General features: G+C 41.4%; 1 protein-coding gene across 1 annotated transcript in view; it reads left to right on the plus strand.

The window, feature by feature from the left end:
- grm3 (glutamate receptor, metabotropic 3) overlaps positions 1-25346 on the plus strand; it is a 100277-nt gene that overhangs the window by 72341 nt on the left and 2590 nt on the right. The window contains exons 8-14 of the mRNA XM_088996881.1: positions 15716-15958; positions 16058-16247; positions 17843-18152; positions 18233-18426; positions 21087-21219; positions 21510-21690; positions 22112-25346. The exon at positions 22112-25346 is cut by the window's right edge and continues 2590 nt beyond it. Of these exons, the coding sequence (XP_088853007.1) occupies positions 15716-15958; positions 16058-16247; positions 17843-18152; positions 18233-18426; positions 21087-21219; positions 21510-21690; positions 22112-22188 (1328 nt within the window). The 3' untranslated portion in view covers positions 22189-25346. The remainder of the gene's footprint in view (positions 1-15715; positions 15959-16057; positions 16248-17842; positions 18153-18232; positions 18427-21086; positions 21220-21509; positions 21691-22111) is intronic.

Here is a 25346-nt window from a genome sequence, read left to right on the forward strand (position 1 = left end):
CCGATGGCAGCAGGCTGAAGAGGCTGTGGGAGGGGTGTGTGGGATCGCCAGCGATCCTGATGGCTCTGCGGGTGAGGCGGGTGTTGTAGATGTCCTGAAGGGGGGGGGGAGAGACACCGATGATCTTCTCAGCTGTTTCATAATATTATTCATGTACATGGATGGACTCCTGAAGGAAAACATTCAAAGTATCAGTGCATGGATAGAATCCTCTATAATGGAATGCAACCAACAATGCTGCGAAAAGCTAGTGGTAGGTCAACACGGCAACAGAATTACAGGTGCCGGAGGAATGACAATGTAGGACAACAATTCGTAACGAATTGCAAACAATTACGCTTGACTAATAGCAGCAGTCTCTCAACTCAATGCAACCGTATTTCTAAAGCAGACAATGCTGCATACAAAGTGCTGTACATATACCAACTATCATATACATCATATCAAGCTATATATCTCATATATATCATATCAAGCAATAAATCAGTCACAAAGACAGTAGAAATTACCAGGGAGTAAAGTTAAGACCAATTCTGATTCATGCTCAGCCAAACGCCTAAGAGTAGAAGTGAGTTTTGAGGCGGGTTTTAAAGATGAACAGCTGAGGTGCTTGCCAAATGTTCAGTGGCAGGTCATTCCAGAGAGAGGGACCAGCAAAAGAAATAGCTTGATCCCCTCTGATCCCCTCTGAGTTTGCAGATGATATAGCATATCTTTCTCCCAATCGCAATGGGTTGTGTCTCATACATGCAGTGACGGGCAGTCAGGGGAGGCAGGTGAGGCTGTCATCATGGAAATATCAAATGACAAAATACATTAAACGGTTATATTTATTTAGTGATTTGTACTTTAACATTATCTTCCATTTAACTTCACCATTTTTGAATTTGTCTGTGAAAATGTGTTTGTCAAAATCGTAAAGTAGAGACGAGCGGTGAGGCACTAGCCGGCTGAGCCTCACCATGGATTGTGCAATCACTATGCTAACTGTGCTGCTTGCTCTGCAGTGAGACCGCATTGCTGTCCCTCTGCATATCGCTATTAAAGTGTTCAAAAGCTTTTAGTATATGAACGAAATTTCTACAGTTTAGCTGGTGTATATAATGTACAGTCACTGTACATTATAAACACTGTACTACAGTGTTTATTTTATTTTATTTTTATCAAAACTGTGTGCATAGGTGAGGCACACAGGTCTCCTGTTTCATGACAGGGGGCGCTGTGAGTACAGATTCTTCTTGCGACTCCTCGGGTGAAGAATAATAGAATTAGTGAAACAGTTAGCAAGTAAAGTGCAACCATCCAGTCATGTTTTCGTGTTGCTTGGCCTTATTTTCAGATTGGAGGACTATATATCTAAATTGAAAGAATTTTCTAAACTGGACTTTCAATCGAAGCAGGAGATAATAATTAAAGGAAGACCAACACCAGACTGTATTGCTCACAAACGGTGGGGGATGAATGTAAATCTCATGGACAGCTTCTCAGCTTTTTGGCCAAGAATGATCTCATTGAAACTATTCCTGAAGCGACAAAGTTGCTCCAGCTCGTGCTCACTGTTCCAGCTACTACAGCATCAGTGGAGCGGTCATTCTCAGCACAAAAGACTGAAAACATACAGTCGGAACACGACTGATCAAGGACGACTTTCTTCACTGGCAGTGATCTCCATTGAGACAGAGAGTCTTGGACTTCATTTATAAGTAAAGGTAACACGATAATAACGTTTTTTTTAATTATTTTTTTCTATAATACAGTTTGTATACAGTATATAAAGAATGCTGACATGACATTTTAAACAAAACACGTTAACTGTTGCCAATCAAATGGTGAATAAGCTACTGTGTGGACTTCATATGTTTGTAAATCTGACTGTGACGATGTCAGTGCCTCACCAGCCATGAACCTCACCGCACGTCACTGCATACATGTATGGTCCAACCTAAATACGTGTATTGCCAACAACCTCTTCTCCCTCCAACTCTTCAAATATATGCTTTAAAAATTACATGCTTATCCTGCATACTGTTTTGAGATACCCCCACAACAGGACCACGTTTCTGTGGGAACCTATTCAAAGTTTCAAAGCTATTGGTTTTCAACCTATTCCAAACTGTTAACATTGTAAAAATGACTTGCATTTATTTCATTTAATTTCTTGTTTTCTACTTTGGTTATATGATAAATTGGAGGGAAATATGTTCATTGTGCTAACAGAGGAAGAACTGCCAAAGATGTTTTGGGCATGTGCTGCTTAGTGATTTCCACCATTAACAACACTTTTCTTTGGTTCTATCCATTTTATTAAATACATTTCAAATTTGACCACCAGGAAACACCTCAGTGGCCACATACTTTGTGGCACCTGTAATGGAAAATATTTAAATTTTTCCTGAATAAAGGGGCACAGCGATTGGCTGGCCACTGGTTGGGGTGGTCCCCTCCGACTCCCGAAAGACAGCTGCGATCGGCGCCAGCACCTTGGAGGATAAACACATCAAAAAATGGATGGCTGAAGGGCTAAATTTCAGAAAACCCTTAAAATGTCAAAGGCCAAATAATCACCTTAGGATACTTATATTGCTGACAAATGTAATGTTGGATGACATTTGCTGTAACTAAAACAGCACTTTTTGTTAATGTAAAAACGGGGTACCATAGGTCTTGATGAACAAGATAAACTGATAAGTTTGTTTCCCCCTCGTGGGAGGGAAATACATTACCCGCAGTTCTAAAATTCACACACGAGATCGGGCCGGGACTTGATCCTTAACTCTCCCGCAACAAAAAAATTAAACCCGAATAAACTCGGGAATGGCGTTCCACAGCATTATTTCAATTCCCGAGTAAATTCATGAATGGCAACATGACTGTAACATGAAAATACACAGAGGGCAAATAATCAACAGCACACTTAACATTTAGCACCCGACAACAAGTCACCCAACACAGGTTGCAGCTAAACCCAAGCTTTGTTTGGAAATGAATGGATGGACTTGTGTGACGCAGTGTATAATTGTTGCTACTTTTTCATTACTGTTCACCAAGAGAAGTCAGGAGAAGTTTTAAAAGTGTTGAGATGAGGGCAAGATTCCCAGGCCGCCATTTGAAAACAGTCCAAAAGTACGTGTTGCTTTTTGGCACACTGCTGCTGCTACTTGCCGTGTGTGTTAACATTCTGTTTATCTCAATGGTTGCTATGGTATCAAGCAGACGGTGTTGCCAATTGTTTCAAGTCATCCGGTGCATCATGTAATGGGCCTTCTTGCTGGCCACACACACAAACACATTTTGAATATATGTGGAGAGACACGTGTATTGACAAAAGCTGTTTTTGTTTGTTTGCTTTTGACAAAGGCAGCTTTTCTTTTTTGAACTCGCATGAAATTGCAGACATGCAACCCACACAGAAACACACACCTCTATCAGCTATCAACCACCCACTCGTCTCCTCTGATGTACAGCAAACACAAACACACCAACACCGCACACACAAGCTCACAAGCACAAATAATTCCTATCTTGGTTTTGAGCAAACCGAGGAGAACATATGCAAGTCATCGCGATCATATCGATTTTTATTTAGGTAAAGAATATGCATGTGTTTAGCCTTGCTTGTCATTTTTGCTTTATGGGGACAAAGTTTAGGAGCTGTGTGATTTACACATGATTGTTAGGCCTGAGTTTTGAAAGCGTGTGTTGTTTAGTTATGCTAATGTATTTATGTGTTTACTACCAGGCTCGGTTGTAAATCTCTAAAATCGTATTTTTGATATTAGCTCATTTGGGTTTTGCATTACATGATGTGATGAGACGGTTTCTTCAGCCGTCATCTGTACAAAAGTGAAGGTTTCGGACGTTTTGGAGGCGAAACGTCCGAAACCTTCACTTTTGTACAGATGACGGCTGAAGAAACCTTCTCGTCGATGGACCACTCCTGTACGACTGAGAGCTTACACAGACGTATTACATGATGTGGTTGTTGCACTTCAACGATTATGCATTGCGCTAGTGAGACGAATCTTGAGGAGTATTCCAGCGTTTATGGGGATAGAGCTAAGAACACATACTTAAGCTATAATTGTTTTCCTCTCATCATCAGGACAAACATAACGAGATGTGTTTTAGTCTTTGTTTTCATCATATTTATTGGTCCCAGGCTGAGTATTAATTCAGTCAGGCTAATTTTCTGTTTAGATTTTGACTGACTTTTCTAGCTGTGATGTGGGCGTGCAATGCAGTTCGCCAAAACGGCAACCAAAGCGGAGCATAGTCTGTTAAAATCACAAATATGTTAAACCAGACCTGCCCCATGCGCCGATTTTAATGCAGAGCAAAATCTGTTTTTTACCTTGGCCGAGCAACAGCTCCAGCTAAAAAAAATCATGTGCGCCCATCTTTAATATGCACAGGCCTGGTGCCAAAATCAGCCCATGGGTTTTATCGACAAACTTGTCCTTGTATCCTTGTCAGTACCAAGTTAACAAAATATGGTCAAGTCTAGCCCATTATCATGCATTAATGAGGACCAAGATGAGTATCAGTTCAAATATTTATTCTATGGTTTAGCTGGTTTGTGTTGCGCTCTCCACTATGGTAAGGGAGATACGGTGTTGTGGGATCCAGAAAAAAAAACACAAGACAAGCAGTGCAATACGTCTTGACTCAACAGTGGTTTACTTCGAATGCCCAGATGTAATGCAGACGTAAACGTACAACAACTTCCTGTCCAACGATCTAAATCGGTCGGACACGAAACAATAACCGAAGCAGGTGTTCCTTGTCTAAATAAACATTTTCGATATATATCATTTGTAAACCAATGTAACTATGCGAATGTAACCAAAATACGAAATAAGATACTTTACAACATGTCACAGTTTGCATTTTGTATCAAGTGATGCGGTTATTGAACCTAAACGTAGTCACTGTTTCAAGGGCGAGCAGCATGCCGAGACCTTAAAATGTGATATACATAATGGCTCTCAAATTATGTCCAAGTTTTTATTCACCCGAAGCAATTGTGTATGTTTATTTTATAGGGTTGACTGATTTAAACATAGTAATTGCAGATGTGAGAGGAGCTTTGAGGAGGAGCTGTACTGAAAGACGCTGAAGCTCAATTGATTTGCATGGCATATTCGTGGTCTCATATACTCCAGTGCATTTTGGTCATACTTGTCATCCTTGTGTACAGTCGGCGTGTCCGTGATTCACACATCTGGCTCACACATCTGAGGAACTGCGTTCAAATTGTCCTTTCTCTATGGTTCCAAGTTGAGATATAAGATATGAGTGATAAAAAAATGTGCACATGCGTTTGTGTGAAGGTTCTGTATTGGCAGAGGCGGTGTGCCTCCAGGGCCATATTGAGCAGCAGAGAGCTTAGTTTTGGATGCTCAAGAATAAGCTTCCTCATCTCCTCCTCCTCCATTTCTGTCTCTCTCTTCTTCATCCCTCCATCCCTCTACATCTCTCTCAGACTCCCTTTTACTGCTCCTCATCTTTCGCACCCAGAAAGTGTTCTCTCAAAAACAGCACATCCCACTCAGACTTCACAAGATTGCTCTCCTGCCTTCACTACCTCTCTGCATCAGTCTGTTTATCGCCTCCTTCATCCGTCCGTCCACCTGTCCATTAAGCATTCCTCGATTTCACGCCACCACCTTTCTCACCTTCTTTTGCCATCCTCTCCCTTTGTACTCGCCACCTTTCTTCACTCTTATCTGTTCTCTCAGCAACCCCCCACCCTCACCACTCGCCTCCTTCCACCTCCTCTCATAGTCTTCCTTTTGTCTCATGTATCTACCCTGTATGCTACTTTCCTAATGCACCTTTCCGCCTATGCATCGCTCTGCCTTGTTTTAGTCTTCCCGACCTTGTGTGATGCCACTGCTGCTCATCCACCCCCCTTAGGAATTGACTCCACAGGGAGAACAAATATAGCAACTGTGTGTTTCTGTGTGTGCACATTGATGACATATGAGTGCATCACCACGTCCAAATCTGTAAGTGTGTGCCTTTTATGCTCTGTGCATTGGCCACAGGTGTACTAAGGTCATCAACTCTCTAGAGTAAATAAAGAAAGGGTTTTTTGTCTGTGTAATGCTGGCCAAAACATCTGCAGGGCATTGATTGTTTTATTTTATGTAGAGCAGATGTAGGCTGATATAGGTATATCCATGCTCAGACTCGTAAAGAACACTATTTGTTCATTTAAGAGGGTGTTTATAATGGCTCCTCACTATATATATATATATATATATATATATATATATAGAGAGAGAGAGAGAGAGAGAGAGAGAGAGAGAGAGAGAGAGAGAGAGAGAGAGAGAGAGAGAGAGAGAGAGAGAGAGAGAGAGAGAGAGAGAGAGAGAGAGAGAGAGAGAGAGACAGAGAGAGAGAGAGAGAGAGAGAGAGAGAGAGAGAGAGAGAGAGAGAGAGAGAGAGAGAGAGAGAGAGAGAGAGAGAGAGAGAGAGAGAGAGAGAGAGAGAGAGAGAGAGAGAGAGAGAGAGAGAGAGAGAAATTGTTATTAACATGCATTTCATGTAGGTCAATAAAAATGCTGCCTGAATAAAGGTGCTCAAAGTTTAATACAATTAAAATGAAATTAAAAGTTAAATACAACTGAAGTGTCTACCACATATGGGTGTACCAACAGTACCATACAGTACTTTCCGAATCATCTTTATGCAGTATTCATTGAGACACGATTTCCAGTTAACAAAATTAATTGCAAATGCCTTCTGTTTCGATAGGCGGCACAGTGGTAAACTGGTTAGCTAATGGGCTTTACAGTGCAGAAGTCCAGGTTCCGGCTTTCCTGTGTGCAATTTGCATGTTCTCCAATGTGAGTGAGTGGGTTTTCGCCAGGTAGTCCGGTTTTCTCCCCATTTCTAAAAACATTAATGACAGGTTAATGCTGCCCGAAAAGAGCTGGGATATGCTCCTGTTTGCCCGTGACAGTGCTTGGGATAAACGTATTAGAAAATGGATGGATGGATTATGTTCCGTTATTTTTGAAAATAAAAATTGATTACGGATATTTGCCATCTAATCTGGATCTAAAAAGCAAAACATCATGACAGTGTTGGTAATCAAGCTTGTAGAAATGAAAAGCATTGAGTTCTATCAGTCTTAGTTTATAGTTTAGATATTTTAGATGACGTCTTTGACATGTATTCATTGTGCTGGTGAGAGGAACTTTGTGCTGTCTTTGTTTTGATTTTGGTTTCTTCAGTATTTTGTGAATAGTTTGTCAAGTATACACAGCTCCTCTCTCTTGCCTGCCATTTGGGGTCCACCTGCACCACGAAACGTGACAGAGAGTAACGAGTAACTCACTTGGGCTGCAGTTAACAGACTTCAAAATGTATTAATTGTGCCAGCAAGCTAGCTACAATCATTAATCAATATTTTCATTATTTCAAATTTTTGCTGCAAATACAATGAATCGGTCAGCACTAGAATTCGGTCCAGAATCAGAATCAGAATCATCTTTATTGCCAAGTATGTAGAACATACAATGAATTTGTTTCCGGTAGAACACGCTGCACTAGTATCGCCGTCAAAGAAACTGCTAAGTGGCACTATACAGTTCCATTTTGGCTACTGTTGAAGAGTTCAAAGAGTTAATGGCTTGGTGGAAGAAGCTGTTTAAATGTCTGCTGGATTTGGTGCGCATGGATCGGTAGCGCCTGCCTGAGGGGAGTAGTTGGAAAAGGTGGTGGGCAGGGTGCGGAGGGTCCAGTAGGATTTTCCGCGCCCTTGTTCGGATTCTTGCAGTGTGCAAGTCCTCGAGAGTGGGTAGGGCGGTGCCAATGATTTTTCCGCCGTCCTAACTGTCCGTTGAAGTCAGATTTTGTCCATTTTTGTGGCGGCCCCGAACCAAACGGTGATGGAAGAACACAGGATGGATTCGATGACAGCCGTGTAGAAATGTTGCAGCACCTCCTGTGGCAGGCCATGCTTCTTTAGCAGCCTCAGGAAGTACATTCTCTGTTGGGCCTTTTTCAGAATCTCATAATGCATTGTATCGTTGGCTACCCTTTTGCCTAATTACCATTTCAAATTTGCATCACACAAAGAAACGTGAGGCCAAATTGACAACCTTAATCTCCTCACTTTTAGATGACTTTTTCCAGCCACTAACTTCTTTTGTCGTTGTCTCTCTCTCTATCTCTCGCTGCCCTCCTTTCATACTCACAATCCCCCCTGGGCAAGACTTAGCCTGACATGCTCGAGAACATAATTAATTACTCATTCTGAATGGAAAAGCCTCTTTTCACCACACCCCTAATCTTCAATAATAAGCACTTTCTCATTTTGGATACTTGCTGTAGGACATTGTGTGCCACTTTTTTTGCGGCAATTTCATCATCCTACATTATCGTTGTATGCCCAGATATATTACAATCACACTTCTGACCTTCATTTTTGTAGCCCGTTCCTTTGCATCCAGCAGCTTTTCTTTTGAATAGAAGTGTTTCGTTCCCTTCTTACCCACACACTGGAGAGCGCATGAAAGCCGGAAACACCTTTGAATTTTAATTAAGTGGATTTATTTTAGGCATGCTTTTGGTTCATTTATTTATAAGGAGGGAAGGGCCATCACAAAGTCAAATGCTATGCACTTTATAATCACTAAATGTTGTGGAAAAGACACAATTAGTCATTCGGGGCGAAAATAATGCCATCTGCTAGCTTGGTTAAACTTTGCAGCCTGATATCAACACACATGCTCCTGCTGTTGGCAACATTGACATGGCTTATAGGAATAATATTTGCTGTTATGTTCAAGACTTCTCACTACTAGAAAGTACTGTACTATATAATGCAGTGACGCGTGGTGAGGTTCATGGCTACTGAGGCACTGACATCATCACAGTCAGATTTACAAACATATGAACTCTACGGAGTAGCTTATTTACCATTTGATTGGCAACAGTCAGCATTCTTTATATAAACTGTAGCATAAAAAAAGAATTTAAAAAAACATTATTTTCGTGTTACCTTTACTTATAAATGAAGTCCATGCGCCGCTCCTTCTGAAGAAAGGCATCAATACCTTCTTTGTAGAAGTCTTCCTTCTCTTTCTTCAGTTTTAAAACTCTTTCTATTTCTTTCAATTTAGATATGTAATCCTCCATTCTGAAAATAAGGCCAAGCAACACGAAAAAAATGAATGGATGGTTTCACTTAACTTGCTAACTGTTTACTGTAGCTTGCTCTCACTAATTCTATTTTTCAGCAGCCGAGGAGGCACAAGGCAATTCTCTGTAAGAAGAATCTCTGTAATCACCAGCGCCCCCTGTCATGAGGCAGGAGAACTGTGTGCCTCACCTATGCACAGTTTTGATAAAAAATAAAATAAAATAAACACAGTAGTACAGGGTTTATAATGTAAAGGGACTCTACATTTCATACACCAGCTAAACTGGAGAAATTTAGTTCATATACTAAACGTGTTTGAACACTTAATAGCGATATTAAGAGGGACAGCAATGCGGTCTCGCTGCAGAGCAAGCCAGCACAGTTAGCATAGTTATTGCGCAATCCATGGTGAGGCTCAGCCGGCTGCTTCCTCACCGCTCGTCTCTACTTAGTATTTGAACGGTAAATGTGAAAATTCAGCGATTTTAAAAAATAACCAAAAATGGTGAAGTTAAATGGAAACGAACTTTAAAGTACAAATCACTAAATACATATAACTGTTTAATTTATTTTTTCATTTGATATTTCCATGATGACAGTTGAGGCTGCGCCTCACCTGCCTCCCCTGACTGCACGTCACTGATATAATGTACTGAAGGAGGGTGGAAAGTTTTAGAATTGTTTGTTATTTATTCCTTTTTTGTGTGTTTACAAAGCCCCTCGTGGAATTTATTTTGTAATTTCCTTGGTGGCCTTGCTGGATTTTCTGTTTTGAATTATTATCTTCATTTTTCTGAATACCGTTTAAGTTTTCTTTGAATGCCTCTCAAGTTGAACTGCTGAAGAGAAGGTACGTCATCGGTTCAAAATGTGTACGTTGAAAAAACAATCCACTACAGCTCTCTTTGAGCTTAAACACGAAGGTCCCTTGATTTACAAATTGTTTTGTGAGCAGATTTGTACTGATACTCAAATAACTTTTGATGTTGAAAACATAAATATAAATATTTTTAATAAGAAACTGGGTGGAAGCAGAAAAACAAGCTTTTTTGTGGAAAGAGTAGACGCACCAGTGACTTTTACATGAATATTTATGTTTTTGGGACTGCTTGAAATTGAAAACAACGAAAACAATACTGAGAATATGAAAAACGAAACCGTAAAATGATGGTTTCCAGAAATGTGAAGTTCATCGCCACCACCAACTGTATATAGATTTAGTTCGCTTTTGCTAAACTGTAATAACCAGGCCTAGTGTCAAGGAAATATGACAACATTCATTTTGTCATGTCATAACTTTGTCTCATAGAAAAAGGTCTTTTCTGCCATCTTGTGTCATTGACAGTCACATCGCTAAAACATGTTTGCATGGGTATCAATTATATGCTGATCTTTGCTTTTCGTGGCAATATTCGGTCTTTGTAGCTCTTAAGAAGCTAAACCCTAGTGGAGGCTTAACGTTCACGCAACGGACCATGACATCTGCCTGTCATTTTGACGCAGGTTCAGGCTTTGTGCGAACATCAACGATCAGCATCAGGATGGAGCCCAAAACGCCTCCGTGTGAACTCGGCATCTCTCAGTCTCAGAGGTTTTTTGGTCGCCTTCTCAAAGAATAGGACACTAAAGCAAGGTCACCGGTGTTTGTGATCGCTAATGCTATATAAAGTGGGACATTTTTGTTATAATTATGCACACGCTAATTAGGGTGAGGCACAGATTCTTATAAAGAGTCGTTGTGATAATCAGTGGCCAACTGTTTTGTTCCTGTGTTTGGTGGGCCCTCCTTGCCTTATTGATTTAGTGTTCTTTACAGACTTTATTATCTGCCAACTTGGCAATATAATGGATTCATATCTCTTCCTCGTATGCAGATATTATCAGCACTTATTTAAATCATTTTCATTTAGCTGTCTCCCTAACATTCGCCACCTTCCCACCACCCCCAAACTCTAAAATAGACTAGACAAGGAAAATTTCCTGTGACTGAGATGCTCGGGTTATGTTGTCTCCGTGATTTATGGATTTCATAAAAGTCCCACCTCCTGCCACTGCTGGAGCAGCTTTTCCAACCAGCCAAGATTTCAATTTAAATGCCACTCACGTTCCAGTACCAGCCAATGTTCTCCGTCCAACCCACGAGCTGGAGCCAGGAGTCTGCCTGGACACAAACGACAACCATCAGCTGCTCAAAAGGGGTACAATATTAGAAACACTTCCCAAATGTTATTTTAGCAAATATCTGCTCCCTGGATTTACATTTATTTTTTTTTTTTTATTTTTATTTTATTTTATTTTATTTTATTTTATTTTTAATAACACTGTATTTCGAGTGGTTAGCATGCTGACTTCACGGTGCAGAGGTCGCAAGTTCAAATCCCGCTTTGGCCTCCCTCTGTGCTGATTGGGACTATTGATGAGCTTCAAATCAGGTCAATTTTCTTTTTATCATGTCTAATCACAGACAAGTCTCAAATTAATTCATATGCCCACGGTTGTCAAATATTATTGACACGTCTTGATTTTATTCTCCAGGAGGGCAAGAAAAAAAACATCTGGGGAAACATGAGAAACCGTGAGAAGGGAGCATAGATGGGGGAATCCCTTTGCCCGATGGCCAGGCTGCAATGGCTGCCAGTGGGGCAACATTTAACACAATATGGTGCAATGCAATGTTAATTAGAAAAATGTAAGAAGCCATTTAACTCATTCACTGCCAGACGTGCAAAAATGTGTCCACTCCAGTGCCAGGGTTTGTGTCATTTTCACTCAAATTGTAGGACCCACAAAACATTGAGTTTTAGGACCACATTAACATTCAATGAAAGAAACCGTAGACTCTCTTCTTTCATCAGAAAAAAAAGAGTTAATTCCAAAATGATATGGGTCTGGAGTAATATGAGGTGCAAGAGGGGGCAGCTGTACAAAAGGTAAATGCTGCCCCCTCGTGGAAGGGACAAAACTTTGCCAGATGTCTTGCCAGCACTTTATCGGCACCCCTCGCAAGAAAAAACGAAATCCGAACAAATTCGGAATGGCGCTCCATGTCATAGAAGTGAAGATAGACTGTTGGTGTTGAATAATTTATCGTAGTAAATTCACTGGTCACAAATTCACAAGAAAATCAAAACATCTGGTTTCAAAGTAATGTTTCAAAATGGGGTTATGATTTCAAAAAGTAGTTAGGGGCTTCCAAATAACGATTCAAGATAGGGTGGATGTTTCAAACCAAGTGCTTTTCCACTGCCTTGCAACATTTGTAGGCTATCAAAAAGAAATTGATCAAATACCGGAGGATCTCTGTCGGATCATTGTAAAAGACGCAATGCCAAAGGTAATGTTTTGCTCTTTCCTGAAATGCTAATCATTTGATTGTCATTTTTATTCATCGGCGAGTTGTTCCAGGGTCATGTCCAGCATTACCATCACACATGCCTTAGATCCTCCTTTTCCTGGTGGGCTTCTCCATTACTGTTCCTGCTCGCCACCAATGTGCCAACCTAGCCTGATGTCCTCTGGGTCAACGCTAATCCTCTTGTAACAGCTTATGTACAAACCAATTTGGAGCTCTTCCTCAGCGTAGCGCCCTCGCAGAGGAGCCCCCGAAGTCAATTCCATCAGCGTGTGGGCAGCAATAGCGATGCCCAGGGATCTTGTGCCTACCTCCACGCCTCCATGATTTTACAGGCCCTTTGTTAATGACGCATTTCGGTATGAGGTGGTGTCAGATCTCATTGCGGAGCCGTGATTTTTTTTGTGTCGATGTTGCCTCGGGGACAGATTGGAGGCCATTGACAAAGGCAGACATGGCCAAGCATAGCAGGCGTTTATAGCCTCTTTGCAAATACTTGATGAAAACGTCTTGCTCTGAGTTTTTCAGCCTCACACACTGCAGACACGACTTTATTATTACGGCCAAGCACCGGGCCTTGCCAAAGTTGCCCCCGCTGCAAAATTAGAATCAACCCCCGACATCAGTTTCTCCGCCTGACACAGAATTCAGTGGACATGACTCTATAACGGCATGCACAAAAACATCTTCAGGACCCATGCCCGCAATTGAAAAAAGAAGACAAAGTCCAGAATCCCAATATCAAAATATAACAATGACCTCGCAGCTCACAGTGCTGTGTGCGTGTGTGCGCGTGTGCCTGCGTGCGCATGCATGCGTGTGTGTGTGTGTGTGTGTGTGTGTGTGTGTGTGTGTGTGTGTGTGTGTGTGTGTGTGTGTGTGTGTGTGTGTGTGTGTGTGTGTGTGCGTGTGTGTGTGTGTGTGTGTGTGTGTGTGTGCGCAGCATACATGAACATTTTCTTTCGATAACATCCATTCATCCATTTTCCAAACCGCTTAAAGGACAACTGACACCATTTTTTTGTTTCCTAACTGACATCAGAAAAACGTTTTACAACACATAAAATACCCAAAAGACGCAGGCTGATATGTTTAGTCAAATGCAAAACACCAATAAAAATGACTGTCCCAAAACTACCACAAAATGAGGTCGGAACTGGGCAGATTCAGAAAATCCCTTATTTGTGACGTCACTGTTGGTCACACACTGTCCAGAATCAAAACAATGGCTTCAGAGAGTTTAGATTCTGAGAAGATCCTTTCTAGTTACTCATCCAGTTATGGATATGATTCAAATAGTTCTGAAGAGGAAAGCATAAATGTTTGCAATTGATTAAAGAAGTCCTTCTGTATCAATTCGAGCCATCTGGACTCCAATGTAGCGCCCAGAAAATGCACAAGATGGCGCACAAGCTCCGTTGCTAATGGGCTGATTTGTTTGGGAATGTGTGTAAACTCACACCTTCTTAATGCGTGTTACCGCAATTGGCTGCGACACACAACGATTCACCATCGCGTTATTTATGTCGTTTTCCTTCTAATTTCGCGATCAATACGGTGTTTTCAGACAAAAAAAAGTACCCAAAATGTATTGTGTGTTGCTTTCTCGGTCACGAGCGTTCCGTCCGTGACGTCACTTAGGGCATCGTCATCGTAAAATGCACTCAGTAGAAGTCATTTCAAGTGATTTTCCAAATTATGGATGCAACTTGTCTAGAGGTGTCGGTTGTCCTTTAATCCTCATTAGGGTTGCGAGCCTATCCCAGCAATCTTTGGGCACTTGGCGGGGGGCACCCTGAATTGGTTGCCAGCCAATCACAGGGCACACAGAGATAAACTACCATCACAGTCACACCTTGGGACAATTTGAAGTGTTCAATCAGTATGCCAAGCATGTTTTTGGAATGTGGGAGAAAACCCACAAGAGCTGGGAGAACATGCAAACTTCTCACGACCTCAGCACTGTGAAGTCGACGTGCTCGCCACTCGACTACCGGGCCGTCCTCTTTTTGTCACAATTTGCAGGCAGGAGGGAGCAGCACGGTGTATTTAACAAATTGTATTAAAATAAAGTCAGCAGGAAAAAATCTCAAACATCAAAGTCATCAGAACTGAAAAGTACAAAGTATCAAAGAAAACCACAAGTAAAAATCTACCAAGATGAGACAAACCTGACAGTGTGAAGCAATCACAATGGAGTCCTTTTAATTGCCACTGATTAAAAGGACCTCTGCAGCTGCATGCGGGGCCGACAGCTCTACCTGTTGGTCGTCAACCAGAACGTGACAGTACAACGTGACACTTTTGGTCTCGAAACTTAAAAATAGTCACTAACCTAATGTCCTCTCCTCACTCCATTGTTATTTTTTTCACTCCTTTTTTCACGCGAGTTTTGCTAAATTGTGAAGTCCCTGGATGCTTCATTTCAAGGCGTAAAAACAGTCGTACCCTGTCCTTGTAGGTTATGTAATCCACAGTTGTTTGTTGTGTTTCTTTAGGAATGTAATTGTTAACTGTTCATTTTATTCGATATACACATGGGAGTGATCACCATAATTGAAAATTGTGATCATTTTCTAATGGTTCTGAGTGCTGCGGGTAGCTACATTTGATTTTCCTAGTGGACAGAAAACTGCAGTGAATTATGGGTTCTTGTCAATGCTGATCATTGCAATGCAGTAATGGTTCTTGATGGACGTGGAAATATATGCAGTGGATATTGTAGATATAGTAATATCGGATTTTCTAATGATGGTAATTTGCCCAAATCAATCCAAGTGGAAGCATCGCAAACAGATGTGTGCTCGCAATTGTGAAGCTTTTTTGTTTCTATTCTTTTATTTGGATGCAGCATGGGGTTAAGGTTTGCCGACCAGTCTAAGGAATCATGATAAAGGGAAGAACAAAAGAAAAATGACAGGTTTCGTGGCCTTAAATGGTTCTAAAACTCAGCTATTTTTTAACAAGCATGCACCCTGGTCCAGCTGTATTGCATTCATTTTAAGGGTTGAGAATATTTTGCCTAAAATCACACTTTGTAACACCACCCAAAATGTAGGTTAAAAAATAAAAAAGACCCCGAAACCAGTTTGTTCAACTGGAATTATAGTGTCATTGGTTATTTTGAGGGTTCAGAAAGGTGCTTGCAGATATTCTCTCATGGCATAAATGTTCGCAATTGTCCACTCATCATTTCATTTATTCGTCAGCTCCCTTCTCCTCCGCCGGCAGCGAGACGGCTGTCAAGTTTGACCCCCAGGGGGACGGCGTAGGCCGCTACAACATCTTCAGCTACCAACGCTCCGGTGAACGCTACGCTTACGTGCCGGTTGGCGATTGGGCTGAGAGGCTCAGTCTTCACGGCGGACTGATTCGGTGGCCCAAGGAGGCAGTGCCCACCTCCCAGTGCAGTGATCCTTGCGAGCGCAATGAGATGAAGAAGATGCAGGCAGGTGAGACAACTGGTGCTTGCGTTTTCACCACACCTTATCAGTCCCAGTGCAGATCAAATCGTATCGCCAATTGTTGCTTTTTTTCTGTCTGCATCGCAGGCGAGTACTGCTGCTGGATCTGTACTGCATGCGAGCCTCACGAATACTTGGCTGACGAGTTCACTTGCTCACCTTGTGCTCCGGGTCAGTGGCCCACCGACGACCTGACGTCCTGCTACGAGCTCCCTGAAGATTATATCATGTGGGAAGATGCCTGGGCCATCGGGCCCATTACCATTGCCTGTGTAGGGTAAGTGACGATTGTCATTCATTTGACCCAAGCAGATTAAACCTCCACAAAATTATTAGGGAGCTTCACTTGGTTACGATGGAGGTACTCACTTAAATGTGTACCTAAGTGGAAAGTAACCAACGCGAAAGCATCACAAACTCAGACAATAGAAATGAATGGAAAAAAAAGTATCATGAACTATATAATATACGCCCTGCGATTGGCTGGAGACCCAATTCAGGGTGTCACCCGCCTCGTGCCCGAAGACAGCTGGGATTGGCTCCAGCACCCCCCGCTACCCTAATGAGGAATAAGCGGGACGGAAAATGGATGGATGGATATATAATATACAGTTTAAGTCAGTTAAAAAGGATTTGGAAATATTTGCAAGATTACCGTATTTGTGAAGTGCACCCAAAAGCCTTTATTTTGTTCAAAAGATAACACTGCACCTCATAACCAGGTGCCCCTTTTATGTGAAGTAATATTGAGCAATTACTGCCAGCTGCCACTGACTCCATTTTCCCTGGAGAAGAACTTTACTTGAGAAGGTGATTTTTTTTTTTCCATTTCCCCATGATTTTCCGATTTTTGGCGTAATGATTAGAAATTGCCAATTTTTGCTTGATTTGTTTTTAACTCATTCACTGACAGACGTGTGCAAAAATGTGTCCACTCCAGTGCCAGGGTTTTTGTCATTGTCACTTGAATTCCAGGACCCACAGAATATTGTACATACATTCTCTTCTTTCATTAGAAAAAGATAGTTAATTCCTAAATTATATGGGTCTGGAGTTGTATGAGTTTGAAATTAGGGCGGCTGTTCAAAATACAATGTAATACATACATATTGGTTTGTAAAGCGCTTTAACAACAGCTGAAGCTGGAATAAAGTGCTCATATGGAAAAAAAGGGAAATGCTGCCAACTTGTGGAAAAGAAATACAATTGCCAAATGACTTGGCCAGCACTTTATCGGTACCCAAGCATGAAAAAAAAAAAAACAAAACCTGAACAAATTTGGGAATGGTGCTCTACGTCATATTTTCAATTCCCGAATCAATTGTGAATGGCCGTAAATGACTTGATGTTTCAAAAGAACCCCAATAAAAATTAATGAACTCAACAGAAAGATCGTTAATCTTTGAAAATTAGATTTATTATTGTGTTGGATTGGATTGGATTTGCCTTTATTAGTCTCGCAGTGGAGAAATTTACATTTCACAGCAGCAAAGTTATGAAAGTAACTTGTTGTTACAGTTGTGTTGTGATAAACCCTGGAAAAAAAACCCTGGAATATTTTTGATCTCATAAAAATGCAAAAAATACCACACATTATAACATTCTGCAATTTCTAATTTCATGTTTTATATCAAAAAAAGGAAAATGATGGTGAAAGTCTGCAGTCGAAATGGACTTTTTTTGATGTGTCCTATAGTGCGGAAAATACAGTAGTATTTAATTTTTGCCTGACTGATTTATTGTCTCAAGATCGAGTGTGATGGTATGTGGTTCTTGAAGAAAAATGTCCATAAAAAATCAATCTGATCTAGAAATTGTATCCACAAATTGAAACTGACAGACAGGCATGTGATGCTCAATCTATCCCTGTAGCTTCTTATGCACGGGCCTAGTGCTGTGGGTGTTGGTGCGCCACAATGACACGCCACTGGTGAAGGCGTCGGGCCGCGAGCTGTGCTACATCCTCCTCCTGGGCGTTTTCATGTCTTACGCCATGACCTTCCTTTTCTTGGCCAAGCCGTCGCCGGCCATCTGCGCCTTGCGCCGCCTCGGCCTGGGTACATCTTTTGCCGTCTGCTACTCAGCACTGCTCACCAAAACCAACCGGATCGCCAGGATCTTCGGTGGGGTCAAGGACGGAGCGGGTGCCGCCAGGCCGCGCTTCATCAGCCCGTCTTCTCAAGTGGGCGTAGGCCAAAATGATCAACATAACATGACATAGTTGGCCGAACTCCTGATCCAAGCGCTCCCTGTGTGTCACAGGTCTTCATTTTCCTGATCCTGATTTCGGTGCAATTGGTGATGGTGTCCGTATGGCTGCTGCTGGAAGTTCCAGGCACGCGGCGGTTCACTCTGCCTGAGCGCCGACAGACGGTCATTCTCAAGTGCAACGTGCGTGACGCCAGCATGTTGCTGTCACTCAGCTACGACGTACTCCTGGTAATCCTGTGTACTGTGTAAGTGTCATCCTTCCTGTTTCCTCAGGTCAGACAAATCGATACATTGAAACACGGATTAGCCTTTCATTGGATTGGATTTACCTTTATTAGTCTCACAGTGGAGGAATTCACATTTCACAGCATCGAAGTTATGAAAGGAAGATGAAAGGAATGAAATTAGAAAAACAAAACACAGGAGCTGCTGGAAAGACAGCCACTCTTGCGGCGCCATCTTGAAGTCAAAAGAAAAAAAACCTAAATAAATAACATGACAACACAAACACAAAGACATACATACAAAATAAGAAGGTATGGACTCTGATATTGTACGTATATTCCTCTTAAATATGGATAAATGCCGCCCACTGGTATGCATTTAACTCGATTACTGCCAGACGTGAAAAAGTGAAAAAAATATGTCCACTCCAGTGCCAGGATTTTGTCATTTTCACTCAACTTCCAGGACCCACAGAATATTGAGTTTTAAAGGACAACCGACGCCATTTTTTTGTTTCCTGATATCAGAAAAACGTTTTACAGCATCTAAAATACCCAAAACACGCGGGCTGATATTTTTAGTCAAATGCAAAACACCAATAAAAATGACTTAAAGTGTGCTAAAACTGCAAAAAATTGAGCTGCGAATTGGACATTTTCAGAAAGTCCCGCCCCCAGTCACGCCAAGACGTCTTGCCTTGCTCGAGAATCAAAACAATGGCTTCAGATTCGGAGAATATGCTTTCTTGTTACTCATCCAGTTATGAATATGATTCAAATAGTTCTGAAGAGGAAAGCATAAATGTTTGCAATCGATTAAAGAAGTTCTTCCGGGTCATTTTGAGGCATCAGGACTGATGTGTAGCAACCCAGAAAATGCAGAAGATGGCGCCCAAGCTCAGTTGGAATATCAAATAGTTGTCTTGGTGCAACACACGATTCACCATCGCGTTATTCCTGTGTTTTCCTTCTAATTTCGCCATCAACACGGATCAACACAAAGTTTTCAGACCAAACAAAGTACGGCAAAATGCATTGTGTGCCGCTTTCTCGGTCAGGGGCGTTCCCTCCGTGACGTGACGTCAGGCATAGTCACCAACTCAAAAACAAGACTCCCTGAATATATCTTAAAACGTAAAATATAGCTATATCCGGTGGAATCTTTGTAAAATACGCTCCGTAGAAGTCATCTCATCTCATCTCATTTTCTGTACCGCTTATTCCTCATTAGGGTCGCGGGGGTTGCTGGAGCCTATCTCAGCTGTCTTCGGGCACGAGGCGGGGGACACCCTGAATTGGTTGCCAGCCAATCGCAGGGCACACAAAGACATACAACAGTCACTCTCACACTCACACCTAGGGACAATTTGGAGTGATCAATCTGCCTGCAATGCATGTTTTTGGAGTGTGGGAGGAAACCGCAGGACCCGGAGAAAACCCACGCGGGTCCGGGGAGAACATGCAAACACAGGGAGGCCGAACCGGGACACGAACCGGCGACCTCCGCACTGTGAAGCCGGTGTGCTAACCACTCGACTACCGGGCCGCCCCCGTAGAAGTCATTTGAAGTGATTTTACAAATTATGGACACAACTTGTCCGGAGGCGTCGGGTGTCCTTTAAGACGACATAAACATCCAATACACCTTATCTTAGCCCTTAGACTTTCTTTTTTCATAAAAAAAAGAGTTAACTCCGAAGTTGCATCGGTCTGGAGTAATATGAGTTGCAAGTGGGGGTACATGTACAAAAGATAAATGCTGCCCCCTCGTGGGAGGGATAAACATTTCCAGAGTTTTGACCCGCGCTTTATCAGCACCCCCACTCGCCAAAAACCAAAACCCGCAAATATTTGAGAATGGCACTCCACGTCATATTTGCAATTCCTGAATAAATTCGGGAACGGCTGTTAATTAGTTAGTTTGTGACCTTGATTTTAAAAAGTAGTCCTAACCCGGCAAAACAGAATTACAGACTCTGATTTGGACCAAATACTACCAGACTGTTTAGGTCAAATGTTGACATTTGACACCAATCAAAACACCGTTGACGTCATTTACCTTGAAATTCGCTCAAATTGATGTTTGATTTAACAGATAGATTACTATATATCTTTTCAGAAGGAAGTCAGAAAATAAACATTTACTGCACTGTCATAAGTCAAGTACAGACACCTGAAAATCGTAAATAGCATATTTGCACTTTTGTAATCAACATCTCTGTTTTCTTCTGTGTAAGCTCTCAGTCACACAGGAGTGGTCCATCGATGACAAGGTTTCTTCAGCCGTCATCTGTACAAATTTGTATGAACAGGCTATTGTATGAACGATCCAAATTGAACCTCAATACAATAGCCTGCTTAGGCAAAACAGGTTAGGCAACATTCGTAATGCTGATGAGGTGAGTGGGGGAAATGGGCCAGTCGTTAGTCAGGAATGTAGGAACAATCAGTGGGGCCACAGGGAGTGGTCCTCTGCTCCCCCCAACCTGAGAGTAGGTACCTATCATAACTGTGTCCGGCGCCGCCATGGCTGGATATTAGGGATATATAAATAGGGCCGATACGACCAGTCAGACTTTAGTTCGCTGACGAAGCCTCTTGGATAGGAGGTGAAACGTCCGAAACCTTCTTCTCATCGATCTCTGCTTTCTGACTTTGAATATATTTTTCTCCCCATATAGATATGCCTTCAAGACCAGGAAGTGCCCCGAGAACTTCAATGAGGCAAAGTTTATTGGATTCACCATGTACACCACTTGCATTATCTGGCTGGCCTTTCTACCCATCTTCTATGTCACGTCCAGTGACTACAGGGTACTTACTATCTTCTACCAGACACAAACATTAATATTATGATTGATATTTTGCTCCTGTTCCAAAAAAATTAAAGAAATTGGTCTGTGTCATGACATACACTATCAGAAAAAAAGCAAAGCGAAGTGTTGGAGTTACTCGGGTTCCCAGGACATAGCAAAAATAATATTTAAATAAATCATGTCAGTGTTATCACATAGCTGGAAAAAGTCCAGAGTTTGGTCAGGGGTAAGTTAAGATATCGTCGTGCTGTTAAAGCTTTGTTCACCCAAGGACGGGTGTGTTTTCAGGTCCAGACGACCACCATGTGCATCTCAGTTAGCCTGAGTGGCTTCGTGGTGCTGGGCTGCATGTTTGCTCCCAAGCTTCATATCATCATGTTCCAGCCCCAGAAGAACGTCACCAGTCACAGGCTCAACCTCAATCGCTTCAGCGTGAGCGGGGCGGCCGCCGCCTCCTACGCCTCTCACGGTATGGTGTCAAACTCGAAGCCAGTGGGCCAGAGAGCAAATGCCACCTCATGTTTTTGTGGCCCTCAGAAGCAAACAAAATAGATGTACTCCATTTTTCTTGCTTTAAAAAAATAATAAATTCTACATTTGTAGGTGCGGAATTTCAGCTTGGGGTGGGGGTGGAGAAGCACAAGTAACATACTGCAGCTTTTTACTGTGTTTGCGATACTTTTCAGTGACTTTTGTTTTTACACTCAATTTGCTGTCAACAATATTTACCGGGCACGTCAAACCTATTTTCATCACGAGCCACATTAGATGCTTTTGTGGCAGGGCCAATCAATCCATACATATTCAATTTGTCAGGACCCATTGAAAGGATATTGGTCCATAAATAGCAAATGTCCTTTTTATGATGTGCGTCTTCATATTGTTTGCAGCTTCCGTCAGCGCCCACTACGTCCCAACCGTGTGCAACGGCAGAGAAATCGTTGACTCAACCACTTCATCTCTGTGACCGGCCAACACACAAAGACGACCTGTGACTGTTAGCCCCGCCCACCAAGACCCTATGAAGCAATGAGGTTTTATTGGCCTATCTAATGTTGCAGCCACTGTAACTGTCCAGTCCGAGCAGTGTAGAAATTGTATAACTACAATTAAATTATTTTCTAAGCAGCTTGTAAATACCTGGGATGGACATTGTTGTACTAAGACTATAAAAAAGGGGATACTCCAGCAACCACCCACCCCCAAAAAACACCACATTTTTAGGATCTTTTGGAGCAATTTGTTTTTTGATAGATTTGTTATGATGTAAATAGATTCATGATGGTGGTAAGGGAAAGGACCTTTGCAATACCCGACTGACATTTTATTATTGTTACGATGATTATTCTTATGGTCTTTTTGTAGGTTGTCATTGTAATAATGATAATACTCCAATGTATGCATTTTTAGTGGGTACCTTTTTGTGTAGTGTGGCCCACAGTTGAAACAGCACTAAGAGTGGGACAGTATTTGGGCAGGACTGAATGTGAGCGCAATGGACAACTTGTACAAAAAAAAATACACTACATTTATGTTTTCATGTTGCTTTTGATACTTTTGTTTTTATATGAAAGAAATTGTCTAATCATAGAATCCCTTTATTCAAATGGCCAGTAACATGCACATGCATGTGTTCATCCAAACAATAGTAGAAACTGAAAAGAGACAACAATAGAAAAATAAATTACTAACAAGGACAAAAGAAAGCAGAAAAACAGTATAACAAAAACATCTCAGTCGTGCTGGATCAAAAGCCAAAGAATAGAAATGAGTTTTGAAATGAGTTTGATTGGCAGAATATACTTGAAACAATATCAAAATCACTGGGAGACCAATAAAGGCAAATCTAATCTAATCTAATCTAAAATGGCCTACTCACAAAATGACAGTTAAAATACTACAAGAAAAACACATTTCAATTTACAATACAGTATTCAATAGGAGGGTGGACGTCGCGTGGTTAGCACGGTGACTTGACAGTGCAGACGTCATGAGTTCAAATCCCGCTCCGGCCTTCCTGTGTGGAGGTTAATATATGCAATATATGTGTCAGTGCAGTGCTATCAAACTACCAAACTGATTTTTTGTAGTGTCCCAGCAGTTTGTGCATTAAAATTAGCTACAATTTACACAGATGTTCATGTGTTTTATTGTGCTTACGACCATATTTAAGAAAATTTTATTAGCCTTCATTTGGTACCACTTTCAATGCTAAAGCATCAACCGCTGGAAAGCTACAATGAAAATAAGGACGTAATATCCCAAATATTGCTGTGTTTTTGAAAAACGTCAACAATAAAATTACATGGCGCCTGAGGCAGGTATAGCTAAGGTCCAAGATCACAATAACTGGTACATTTAGCTAATTTAGACCTTGGAGAATGGGAATAATATCCGTTTCCATATGTTTGAAGAAAAAGGTCAATTTTGAAGAGGTCTAAGGTTACATGTTCTCCCCGGGCCCGCGTGGGTTTTCTCCGGGTCCTCTGGTTTCCTTCCACGTTCCAAAAGTATGCATGGCAGGCTGATTGAACATTAAAAAATTTCCATAGGTGTGAGTGTGGATGTTTGTCTCTGTGTGCCCGGAGATTGGCCGGCAACCAATTCAGAGTGTCCCCCACCTAGTGCCCGAAGACGGCTGGGATAGGCTCCAGCCCCACCCGCTAGTGGCATAAATCCAAACATTCATTCAAACTATTAACATTTCATAAATGTCTCACTGGGACGCAAGCTAACGCACTGCTTACTTTCTGAGTCTTCTATCCAAAACTGAACGTCACATTTTAACCATTTTGGCCACATGTCGCACTGATGAATCGGAAAATGTAAATTGGGCTGGCCCCAATGTCAAAATTGGAAACAGACTTTGATTTACACCAGTAATCAATGTTTACAAAAATTTCATAAATCCATTGTTATACTTAATGGCTTCATTTAAATGAAAGTTATTCTTGGATGAACACGTCGTATTGGAGGTAGTGATGGAAAAATGAAGCTTCAATTTTTTTTCATGAAGTCATATTTTTTATTTCATTGAAGTTTTTTAACTCTGTAATTGGCAATATTTGTTCGAATAAAAGGGTTTGTGAAATGGGTAAGTGTGCTTTCAGCCCAATGTTTAGCAAAGAGGTCCATTGAGGAGTAGAAAACAACCCCCCCCCCAAAAAAAAAAAAGATTCAAGAAGCAAATTTGACGCTTAATTTCCTCATCATGCATTGAAGAAGAGACGAGTCCTCGCTGCTTTTTCTTCTTCTTCTTCATCATCTTCTTTTGTGTCAGTGATGTTTTCAATATGGCAATGTGCCTTAGTATGTATGTGTGATAGAGTTCGGGTGGAGACTGTCAGGTGACTTTTTAAACATTTTAAAACAAACACAAAAGTGATCTACACTATGCCAGATAAGTATTTTCCGTCTCCCTTCCTTATCCATCTTACAATTAAAAGCACATCAAGCGATGGCTGTTTGCATTGATATTATTTGCAGTGGCGTAGATTGTGAAATGGGCACTGGATGACAGAAGTGCAATCCCATGTTGCACAAACACACAAAAAAAGAACAAAACAACCCAAATATAGTATGAACAATAACAGACAAAAAAACAACAACAACAAATGGTGTAGTATAAATACACAGACACAACAAAAACAAACCAAAAAAATGTCACAATACAATATGTAAAGAACACAAATAAAATATGAGCATCAGAAAAATAACATAAAACACACACAAGATAAAACAATTGAAACATAAGTACAACACAACTCACCCCAAAACACACTGCAAACACCTAGACAAATGTAGTACAAAAACACAAGGCATTTAATAAACAATGCAAATACAGTCTGAACGCAACACAAAACGTCTGACAAATGAAGCACAACAGCGACACAAAACTTGAACACCTGAAAAAAAACCCAAGTGCAATGTAATCAGAATAACAAATGCAGCGCCGCACAACAGCAACCAAAAAAAAAAAAGAGCAAAACACAAAAAATGGTCAACTTCAAATAAAAACAACATAAACGTCATCCAAGTGGTGAAGTAGGAGGACACAAAGTCTTGAATGTCATGTGACATACAGGGGGCCGGGGTCTTTTGCCTTCTCCTTTCGACTATGCTAAT

This window comes from Hippocampus bargibanti, linkage group LG05 (genome assembly GCF_051943395.1).
Source record: "Hippocampus bargibanti isolate YZ-2025 linkage group LG05, ASM5194339v1, whole genome shotgun sequence".
Taxonomy (NCBI): domain Eukaryota; kingdom Metazoa; phylum Chordata; class Actinopteri; order Syngnathiformes; family Syngnathidae; genus Hippocampus; species Hippocampus bargibanti.